Source organism: Lonchura striata, chromosome 5 (genome assembly GCF_046129695.1).
Source record: "Lonchura striata isolate bLonStr1 chromosome 5, bLonStr1.mat, whole genome shotgun sequence".
Lineage (NCBI taxonomy): Eukaryota > Metazoa > Chordata > Aves > Passeriformes > Estrildidae > Lonchura > Lonchura striata.
The window spans coordinates 32,527,043-32,539,078 of record NC_134607.1 but is presented as its reverse complement, the minus strand read 5'-3'; the positions used below and the strand labels follow the sequence as shown (position 1 = coordinate 32,539,078).

Genomic DNA, 12,036 nt, shown 5'->3' with positions numbered 1-12,036 from the left:
TACACACACTCACTGTCACACACACACTCACATACACGCACTCTCACACACACTCACATATACACATACACACACACTCACACACACACTCTCACACGCGCGCACACGTGCGCGCCCGCCCAGTGGAGCGCGGTCTCCGCCCCCCGCGCACACACACACACACAGACACACACACACGACACACAAACACTCGCGACAGACACATCGAGAGACACCCGCGCACACGCATCCGCCCGGGCACACCGCACATCCCGCGCTCCCCCGCAGCCACCCGCGGCCCCGCCATGCGCTGAGCGGAGCCGCGGCCCCGCCAGCTCCCAGCGCCGCTGATCCCGCCCGCCCGCCCGCGGCGTGGGGGCGGCCGCCGGGCGCGGTCGCGGCGCGGAGCCGGATCCCCGCGGGGGAGAGGTGCAGCAGCCCGCGGAGGCCGGCGGGCGGGCAGGAGGCTGAGACAGCCGGACAGGCAGGCAGGCAATCGGAAGGAGACGAGGGACGATTTGGACATGCTCATTCTCGGGCGCTTGGTTGCCTGCATCCAGCTCATCTATATCCTCAGAGTGGGTGAGTGATCTCTGCATAAATTCATCTTCGGGCTTCGGAACAACTTTTCTCCCCGGGCTCCAGTGGGTTTTGGTCTCTCTGATCTCTTTTACTTAGATATGCAGGCTCAGTCCTTGCCTGTTCTACGCCGCGAAAAAACGCTGTCAACACCACGGGTGGGAGCGTTTCTCCTACCCTTTTTACCTCAGCCGCCGGCTCCGAGGATGCGCGGTCCCCCGCGCCACCGCCGGCGCTGGCGGGCTGCTCCGCGCGGGGCTCGCCAGCCCACCCAGCCTCTGCTCCCGCAGCGTGCCCCGCCGAGCCCGCCCGGGGCCCGGCCCCGCTGAGCTGCCGGCACCCGCGGGGGAGGGACCGGCTGTGCGCCGGTGACAGCGGCACAGAGAAAATCCATGCCAGCAGTGCTGATATCGATCATCTCTGGGGACGTGGGATGTGAGATGCTACTTTAAGGTCTCGCATGAGCTGTTCCGAAGAGAAGGGGATGGTGCAAAATGTTACTTAAAAAAGGACTCGTTCTCCCTGAACGGGTAATGTCAGTGGTTGTCCTAAACCATACAAAATACGAGTCGTTCATTCACGTGGGACCCCACATAGAGAATATGGATTCATATATAGATGTTAGTAGGACTGCTTACATAACCAAATTCATTTTCAGCTCATGCAACTGGAGTGCATCCTCAAAATCATGCAGTTCCCTATTACACGATAAGATGGTTATTATAAGCAGCGTGAGTCACTTAATGCTGTTAGAAGTGCTTCATCAAATATACACTAGCAGCTTTTGTGGTCAGGTTTGTGTCCTGTTAGATGATAGTTTTGAATTTATAAGTTCTAATCAAATAGATCACTAGAAAATACCAGTTGGCTGCTTATATTTAAGTATGAGGAACTTGGGAGCTTTACCTCCTTGTGTACAAAACCAGTCTTACAATAGGTTTGTGGTGACAAAGTAGTCACTAACCTACATTTGTCACCCAATAGGTGGTGCTGCTTCTGAAAGCATGCAGCTCTATAAACAAAGATCGGGGTTAGGTTTCGCTCTCAGTGGAAGCAATTTTGTACCAAGTTCTGCTAGTTAGGGAAAGATAATATTTTTTTATTTTATGGTAAAAATGTTTTTGCCTCTTTTCAGAAAATACTGTGGAATGATTCAACTATAAACGTGATGAATGTAACTGATCTTCAGTTAAAATGTATCATATTATTAAGGGCATAAATAACACTTTAATAGGTTAGTTTAAAAGTGACTTTAATGTAACATTTAAACTCACCTATTCCTAAAAATATTCTTACTCCAATTCTCTTACTTCAAATAATTCTCTTACACTGTGGCAAAGAATGGCCTGTAATAAAACTTTTGATAAGTTTTAGTAATGTCTTTCTTACATTGCCAACCTGTTTCCTAAAATCAGATATACTCCCAAGTCTGTTTAAGGGAAAAAAAATTAGCAGGTGTTTTTACATGTGTGTGGAGGTATATGAAAATGTTTGAAAACAGATCAAGTATATGATAATATCATCATAATGTAATACAACACAAATTTTGAAAAGAACTTCCTTATTCAGGTGATCCTATCACACTGGAAGCAATGCAAGATATAAACATAATTTTAGAATCTATTTTGGTTTTTTGTTTTAAATAATTTAATCTAGCATCCTATTAGAAATAAGCTGGTTTTATGCAATATAATGTTTGGGTACTTGTTTTGCATATGCATGTTATATTCATGAATTTACAAGACCTTACAGGATGGGAAAAGGTTTTCTACTCATACATAAGATTTAAGTGCAGCTACTTTTTGTTTCTCTAGACAGATACACTATTGTTTTCAAACCTGACCTGGAGAGGATCCCCTTTCTAGATGTGATGGATTGATTTGGTTTCATTGATGCATCCTTCTGAAGACTCATAAGCTACACTTGTCAGTGTGTTCAACTGTATGATTGTTTCCCAGAATGAATACCCTGTACAGGCTATTAAATTGATTTAATAAGATTTTATTTGAATATGTTCCTGTTTGATTACCTCTCTGTAACAAACATGCTATGATATGATGACATTAGTTCATAGAAACAAATATTAGAATCTTGATATCATTTTCTTCTTTTTTTTTTTGTTTGTTTGTTTGGGTTTTTTCATAAAATATATAATAAATTACTGCATACCACCAATGTATGGTTCCAAGGGTTTGGTGAGAGAGAACTGGATGGGACTGTCTGGCTCTTACCATTAAATATTCTTAAATATTACCATTAAATATTTCTGGTGCAGAGGAAACTAGACCCAGGGCTCTGTGAAGGGATTGGTGCTAGAGGGCATGGCAATCTTTGCATTGTGGAGCCTATGCTTAGTGTGAGGCTAGGCAACCTGTAGATCCCAGCCTCATTTGCTTGTAATTTCAAAAAATGTTGTTGAGTCCGTAGCTGGTCTGGTACAGAGCTTTATCAGTGGTCCTTCCCAGGGAATCTGCTTGGGACATTTTCTATTGACATTGGGAGATTTATCAGGGAAATCTGTCTCATAAATGTCCAAAAAAGACACAGCAACCAAGGCAGCCTCACTGAAGAATAAACTGTTAGAGCAGATGGAAACAGAAAGTTCTTCTTTCTGAATGACAAGACAGTGACAGTTCATTCCTTGCCTTACTGAAGAAATGCTTAGGAGCTTAATTCTAATATGCCTACTTAGTTATGAACAGCACCTTCCTTCACAGTGTCACTGAAGCCAAGGAACTTGATTACATCAAGTACTGATGTAATTATTTATGGAGCAGGTTATTATCCGAGTACTTTCAGTGAATGCTGTCCAGTGAAGTTCAGTGAAACCTGTGGAGTGAGATGCTGTTCAGTCACAAGTAAGAGCTCACAAGAAATCCTATGCCATTGTTTGTGAACACTGGTGTGTGGTTAGAGATTTCCCATTAAGTTCTTTCTTTTACTGAGATTATAGGGGAAAAAAAAACCCCAACCCTACATGGACAATTCACTTGGTGTTTTACATTTTTATTCTAAAGGAGAAATTTATGAATCTGTAATCTTCAGCCTGCCTATATCTCAGACTGAAGATACTCTTTGAAAATCTGCCCTGGCTTGCTGATGTGTTCCATATAACCTGAAAGTCAATAAGGTGTGCCTTTTTTGTGCCTTTTGTCACATTGTTCCTTATGGAAATAATATCTGGAGCCTTTTCAATAAGTAGACTATGAATCTGTGTAGGCAAGAAAATGTTCATAGAAAAAGGAATGTATTTTAACAAATTACACTGTAATTATGGTTAAATTTGAGTCAAATAAGTGTAAATATTTAGGCAAGAGTTAAAAATATTCCATGCTTTCACTAGCAAATGTATGGGTAGTTTCCCCAGATAAAGTAAAAAATGTCTCTAGAATTAGCTAATCTGCATCCTACTGCTGTCACTGTTTGGCCTCAGCCAGGTTTTTGCCTTTCAAAATGCAACTCATTAATGTAGGAACTGCTTAATTAATTATGTCTCAGTTTAATTTATCACTATCTAGAAAAGATCTCTCATTTTTAGGTTGCTTCTGGCATCCCTGTGCCATGACTTTATTTGCACAAAGATGGTAATAATTCCCTAAATAGTCTTGTTTTTCTTACAAAACTGACATCAGGACTGTATTTCCAAGCTGTCAGGCAGCATGCACCCCACTATCAACATAAAAGCAACTTCTCTGCGCTCTTTACTGGATGGTCACTACTAAAAATTATGAGAATCTAAAGCAGAGCAGGCCTTTGGCTTCCTAAATCCAATCACATCTTGTGTTCATTCTCACGTCCACATGTTTCAACTCAGGAAGCCCTTAGAGAATTAAAGGACTGTGGGATCAGATCCTTCTTTTTTGTACTGATCTCTTATTTTGGCAATATTTTTGTAGGCCAATTATTTGGCACACTTAAAACTCAATTACATCACAGTAATATTAATGTATACTACTTCTAATGCTTTAGCACATTTTATGCTTAAGATATATTCCTATGGATGATGATACATAGCTCCTATGGAGACATTTAATCCTGCCATATCTAGAACATAAGAGCTAAAACAAAACCCAAGAATTTTAGAACTGATTTATTTTCTATTTTAAGCATCTATATTGTGGCCATATATATGTTACACATTTTTGTACCATAGAGATATATATGTATCAAAATCTAAATATACATTATGGATTTATTTTAGGTTCAAATACTTGCAGGTATGAAAAGTGACAAAATTAATGGCATTTTTAAATTAATGTCAGTTTAGTAAAATATTTATTTAGCACACTTGTCACCTGTAGGACATATCTAAAATAATTATGTAGTTTTCAACATGGAATCAATTCAATTTATAAGGAGAGTTTTCTTAATTGCATTTGGCCTTACTTCATCTCTGAATTTACCCTTTCATCTGGAGTCCTGGAAAGAAACTAAATAATATGTATAAAACTAAGATGGTAATTTGAAAATATTATCATTAAAATCTGTATTGTAAATTAGGATGTTAATTTATGAAAATAGGCACTTGCCCATTTCTTAAGGAAGACTATTTCCTAGATATTCAGTGCTCATCATTTAAGTGGCCACTTCGCACTATGAGATCTCTAATTAGGAATTTAAGGGTGAACAGATTCTGTTCTTTCCCTGACAATTTCAATTCCTCTTCAAATGTGCCATGCTTCTCAGTATTCCCTGTAGGGCCTGGAAGTCTGTGGCAGTTCCGGAGCCCCCAGCTCCCATTTAACAGCTTAGTTCTCACAGCTTCTTGCACCATTTATGTGGCTTTCCTGTACAAGACATCCTTTGGCTATTCAATAAGCTTCTTTTCCCATAAAGACAAAAGTTACCTTTTTGAATACATGTCAAGCCTTCTGTATTAGAAAGATGAATCTACAGGAAGAAAAGGACTTACAGTATTAAATAAACAAGGTCCGCTAAATGAAAGATAGCAAATATTTCAAAGAGGCTAGGACTATAAATGAAACTTGGCTCCTGCAGGTTGTTGAGGAGCTGAAAAGAACACTTTTGTAGGAAGGTATGGTGCAGGTTGCTCGTTGAATACAAATTACTGATGTTGGTTCATTCAGTCTTGAGGCTAAACTGTAAATTTTAGAAACAAGGTGAGGATTTATTTGTATCACTTTCTGGTAATTATGGTGCTGTCTGATAGAGGTGAAATAACAGACTTTTTAAGTAAAGCAGACAGTGTGTGAAAGTGTCAGATTATTCTAGATGAGGCATGCCTCTCAAAGCTCCTATTGCTTTCTACATCTTGCCCATACTTGACTTTGGTTTTCTTTCATCCATTGGATGTAACTATATTTCACCCTATAAATTGGTATTTTTCATTACTGCTTGAAGGCCCAGGAGCTATTGCTTGAGTTAGTTAATTTCAGAAATCATTATTGTGGTGAAAATCACAAGGATGATGAAAGTACTATCCTACATCTGATGAGGAACGCTTGGCGATGGAACTAGAATGCCTGTGGAACTTAGGTGCCTAAACCCAAAAATTTTAATCAAAAGGTTCCCTGACTCAGCTCATACCTTGATGGCTTCCAGGGAAGTTTTCAGGCAGCTATAGTTCCTCTCCTGCATGTGCCTTACCTGACCTTATTGTGTGCATCTTAGTACCTCTTACACTCCAAAGTTGCATTGGATCCACATGCAAACGTCCTTTCAGATGATTTTCCTGAACCTTAAGTCAGTAAAGCTTCCCTAAATATCTGCTGACAGAATCAGGCATCTTGATCTGGCTGCTGCTATTTCTCTTCAGGACAAAGGACAAGGTGATGGCTGTGCCACCTTCTGATGTTGTAGCCCAGTCACTGAAGCCTTTCAGCCATACAGTCTAGAGAGAAGGCCTGGTCTGAGATAAAGGGATTTGAGCCTATGTCTTCTGTCTCCAAACATTAGGTTTTGTCAAATGAGAAGACTTTTCATATTTCTTGTGTAATATGAAGCAATTTAACTTAGTTTTCTAAATAAAAAAAAAAAAAATTGAGAGGATTCTGGGCAAATTCTTGAAAGGGGGTTGCTAAGCAGTTGGAAACCACATCTATTTCAGGAATTTTTAGAGCTGGAAATGGAACCTGGGAAAATTTGCAAGAATATTTTCCAGTATATAAGTTTGCCTTTTTCTCACTGTTCGTTAAGCATCCACTTCAGGCTTCCAAAGTAAGGATTCTGAATTAGTATGATGCTACAGCAAGTCAGGAAATATGAGTTCTTATGCCTCCTCCTACTCAGTATTTCATTATCTACTTTCTGGATACAATGCATAAATCACTACCTCTGCCTTTTCTCTGGTTGTGCTCTAAAAAAGATCAGATTTTGCTTGTTCTTTGATAGTTCCAGATACTTATTGAAAGAAGGGAATTCAAGGCTGCACTTTTGAAAGGCTAAAGGTGAGCAAAGCTTAAATGTTTTAACTCAGCATTTTAGATCAGCTGTCATGGTCAACTACGAGTACCATTTGGGCAAGCCAGTTGCTTGTTGCTGCACTCACCTGCTTAGGTCACCTAAAGACTGTGGAGCAGCCTGAATTTCAAGGCCCTGGAGCCTACTGCTATTGCCTGACACGTGGGTAATTCTCTTAAAGCTGTCTTGCACTTTATTTTTTTCCTAAGTCAAGGCTATTTGATACAGCTTTTGCACCACAGTTTCAGATTCAGCAGCTAAAAAATAGGCTAGATGTGGTTTATCTACTTGCCATATAAAAAGCACTTTTTCCTTATCTAGATTTTTACAGCATCCAGTTAGACATACAAGGTGGCATGTTTGGGTTTTTTTTAAGTATCCTTTATATTTCTCTAAACATAAAGAATGTAGTTACTTTGAAATTTTCTCTGATATTGAGATATTAAAGAACCTAATGCGCATTCAGCAACTTATATTTCTATATGAAGCTACTAGGACTTCTCACGTGACCAGTGAGATATTTCAGTAGGAGTTTTTGGGAGCACTATATCTGTTAGTAATTTGGCTAGGAATTGTCATCCTCATTGCCAAAAAACTTCTGCTAAATATTGGATTAGCTGAAGGCTGAAATATAAAGTAGGTAACATTTGAAAAGTTATCCATCTTCAGTGCCTCATTTATCTGTTTGCTGAGATAGGATAAGAGTAAAGCAGGGAAAAGGTGGTTAAAGAGTGACATCGAAAGGACAAAATAAGAGATGTCCAGAGTACTTTTACTGTATTAAAATTATGTTAGAAAAAATTGGTCTTCATAATCCTATAAATTAAGAATGTTGCATAAAAATAAATCACATCAAATGTATTTTAGTGAAAGACAGGGTTTGTTAAAGTTCTGTAACATAATGTGACAATAAATTCCTAACTCATTTAAAATTTTCTTGGACGTCATGGTAAGATCTTTAATTAGAACAGATTTTTTAATAAGCTATCCAGATCACATGAAATATTTTCCTAAAGAAAATGGAAGGGTTTATTGAATTCATTGAGATTTAGACTGGTTTGTATCATAATGCTTCAGAATGCACTTTTCCAAAAATAATGCCATTTTTCAAAGCTTAAAAAAAATACTTAAAAAAGATAACTTTGTGATGTTCTGCAGGGGCAGCATATACTGAAGAAACGGAAAGCTTTTTGAAAGCTACAGCAAATATTTTGAGGAAAAAATAAGCCTTTAAAATCAGCATTTAAAAAAAGACTTGATTCTTCAATTGCTTTATATGCTGAACTCTATGATTTTAGCAGAAGTTCCCAAAAAGAAAAACATCTGCTTGCTGAGACTAAATAGCTAATGATCAGAGTAACAGCTGGCTTTATAAAAGGGACCTAATACTGCTCTGGGCAATTTTTCTTCTGGCTCCATCCCCAAACTGACCAACTGTGTTTGATCTATTTCTAGTAATTTGGAAAAGTCATTTAGTTTCAAGTGTATGCCAGTTATTTCTTTCTGTACCTTTTGTAAGTCTTATTCTCATATGCATGTCTAAATATGATAACTAATAAATTTGTCAGGCTGGGACTTCCTGGGTGGCCCAGGAACCTTCTTCCAGCTTTTTGAAGCACTCCAGTTAGTTGTCTGTGATATCATTGCTAATGGTGCACTGGCCACACAGCCCATCCACCTGTCATTTGAACAGAGTTTGGGGACAGTTTTGTGTGATCTTTGCCTACCTCTTTCTTCATATCTTTGCGTTTTGGTCACTACCTTTGCATTTCGTGTATCTTGCAATGTTGCAGAAAAACAGACTTTCTGTGTCTTTTTGGGTTTTTTCTAACACATTTTAAGTTTGTGTTAAAAAAAAAAACAAACAAAAAACAACAAAAAAAAAAACAAACAAAAAAACAACAAACAATCAAACAAAAAACAAACAAACAAAAAAAAACCCAAACAAAAAAAAAACAGGGAGAAAAAGTGAAAAAGTTCCAGAAGACCTATACAAGTTTTAGGGTAGTGCTAACACAAACCCAAATGACTATAAACTGGCAATGTGAAAATTTATACTGAAAATTCAGAGAAGGTTCCTAATCAAGGGAGCAGGCAAACAGGAGCATGGCACGTCTCTGAGGGCAGGCATGGCAGTTCATGCACGCAGGGCAAGCAGGCAGGGTTGCAGGCTTCCTCGTGCTAGTGGGGTTTTTAGTTTGTTGTTTGTTGTGTTTTGTTATTTGGTTGGTTTGGGTTTTTTTTTTTTTTTGTTAGTAATGGTTTTTATGTGATGAAAAACTGCAGTTAGTAAAAATGTACATAGCAAAATAGAACCCTCCAAAAAGGATGTGTCTGTCCAGAGCCCTTCCTGTGTGGAGTGTTTGACCTTATCAGTGGTACCCAGGGGGCATTGCAGGAGAAGCCTGCCTGAGGTGTGAGCAGGTGAATAATCTCCTTTCATTGGTGGCTGAGCTTAGGGAAGAAGTTGGAAGACTAAGGTGTTAATAGGGAAGATTAAACAGAAAAAGATGGGTGGAGTTCAGCACTTCCATCCTTGAGGGACGCCCACCAGGAGTCAGAGGACTCCCATGCCTCCCAGTGTCAGGCAATAGGAGGACACCTGGGGTATGAAGGGGAGTGGAAATGTGTCCCTACTCAGGGAAGTAACAAAAATTCCTCCTGACCCCCATCACCATCCCAGGTGCACTTCAGAATAGGTATGAGCCCCTGGATCTAGAGGGTCGGCCAGATGATGTAGAAGAAAATTATCTGCCCAGTGAGCCTCCCAATCACGCTTCATCTGTCAGACAGATCACCACCTCTGACATTAAAAAGAAAAGAAGGGTAGTTGTAGTGGGTGATTCCCTTCTGAGAAGAACCATATGTTGAGGGTCTGTTGCCTCTCTGGCCCAGGTACAGGACATTACCGAGAGACACCGTGGGCTGATTCAGCCCTGTGATTATTACCCACTGCTGATACCCCAGGCTGGCAGCGGTGAGATCGAAAAGAGGAGCAACAGGGCAATTAAATGACACTAAAAGGGACTTTAGGGCACTGGGTCAAGTGACTGATAAGGCAGGAGCACAGGCAGTGTGCTAAGTCCCTCTGGTGGCAGAGAAAAACAGTGAAAGGAATAGGAGAGCCCACACTATCAACAAGTAGCTCAAGGGTTGGTGTCATCAGCAGACTTTTGGGTTCTTTGATCATGGGGCAGCTTCCTGCTGAAACTGGATGGGCTTTGTCTCTCTGTTAGGGCAGAAGGATTTTAGCTCATGAACTGGCAGAACTCATTGAGAAGGCTTTAAATTAGGTATGAAGGGCAAAGAGGATGCAGCTGGGCTCTCTGGAAGCAGACCCAAAGGTGGTAACCTGATTTAGGGGTGAAATCAGTAGCCCAGCCGAGGTGCATGTATACTAATGCATGCAGCATGGGTGACAAACAAGAGGAGCTGGAAGCCATGGTGCAACAGCAAAGCTGTGATGTAGTCACCATCACAGAAACGTGGTGGGATGATTCACATGGCTGGAGTGCTGCACTGGAGGGCTACAAGCTCTTCAGGACAGACAGGAAAGGGAAAGAGGTGGAGGGGTGGCCCTTTATTTAAGGAGGCTTTTCTATGCCATGGGCACTGAAACTAATGACGATGAAGTTGAATGCCTATGAGTAAGAATTAAGGGGAAGGCTAACAAGACTGACATCCTGCTAGGAGTCTGTTATCGCCCACCCAACCAGGAAGAGGAAGTGGATAACTTATTCCATAAGCTGGAGAATGCTGGAGTATGTTTCAAGATCACCAGCCCTTGTTCTTGTTGGTGACTTTAACCTACTAGACATCTGCTGGGAACTTAATACAGCAAAAAAGAGGTATTCCAGGAAGTTCTTAGAGTGTATGGAGGACAGCTTTTTGTCACAGCTGAAGAATGAGCCCATCGAGGGAGGGACTACAAATAGAGATGGGCTGGTGGGAGATGTAGTGGTTGGAGGCCACTTGAGGCAGAGTAATCATGAAAATACAGAGTTCTCAATATTTGGTGAAATCAGGAAGAAGATCAATACGATTTTTACATTGGACTTCTGGAGGGCAGACTCTGACCTATTTAGGAGACTTATTCAGAGAGTTTCTGGGAAGCAGCCCCTTAGAAACAAAGGACTTCTGGAAATGTGGGTGTGCTTCAAAACAGAGATTTGAGGGCACAGGAGCATGCTGTCCCTGTGTGCTGAAAGATGAGTTGATGAGGTAAACATCCAGCCTGGATGGGTAATGAGGTTTCAAAGAAACTTAGGAATAAAAAGAGGGGGTATTATCTTTGGAAGGAGGGTCAAGTCTCTCAGGAAGTATTTAAAGGGGTTGCTAGGGCATGTAGGGAAAAAATCAGGGAGGTTAAAGCTCAGTTTGAACTTAATTTGGAAACATTTGTAAAGTAAAATAAAAAAAGTTTATACAAATATAGCAATGGCAAAAGGAAGGGTAAGACCAACCTTTGTTCTCTACTGGATGTGAGGGAACTCAGTAACTGCAGATGAGGAGAAGGCAGAAATACTTAACACCTTCTTTGCCTCAGTCTTTAGTGGGAAGATAGCTTGTCCCCAGGACAACTGTCCTCCTGGGTTGGTTGATGGTGTCAAGGAACAGAATGGTCTCCTTGTTACCCAGGAGGAGGCAGTCAGAGAACTGCTGAGCTACTTGGATGTTCATAAATCTATGGGAATGGGATCCATCCCAGGGTGATGAGGAAGCTAGCAGATGAGCTTGCAAAGTTGTTCTCCATAATTTGCCAGCAGTCCTGGCTCACTGGTGAGGTTCCAGATGACTGGAAGCTGGCCAATGTGACACCCATTCACAAAAAGGGTGGGAAGGAGGATGCTGATAATTATAGGCCAGTTAGCATGACCTCAGTAAGGTAATGTAACAGTTTATATTGAGTGTCATCACGCAACGCTTACAGGATGGCCAGGGTATCAGACCCAGCCAGCAGGGGTTTAGGAGGGGTAGGTTGTGTATGATCAATCTGGTCTCCTTTTATGACCAGATGACCCACCTGGTGGATGCAGGAAAGGCTGTGGATGTTGTCTG

At 40.8% G+C, this 12,036-nt stretch overlaps 1 protein-coding gene across 6 annotated transcripts in view; it reads left to right on the top strand.

Moving 5' to 3' along the window:
• The first annotated feature begins 359 nt into the window (after window positions 1-359).
• PTPRZ1 (protein tyrosine phosphatase receptor type Z1) overlaps window positions 360-12,036 on the top strand; it is a 131,974-nt gene continuing 120,297 nt past the window's right edge. For all 6 annotated transcript variants that reach the window (XM_021553447.2, XM_021553445.3, XM_021553446.3 and 3 more), the window contains exon 1: window positions 360-561. In XM_021553447.2, the coding sequence (XP_021409122.2) occupies window positions 504-561 (58 nt within the window). In that variant the 5' untranslated portion in view covers window positions 360-503. The remainder of the gene's footprint in view (window positions 562-12,036) is intronic.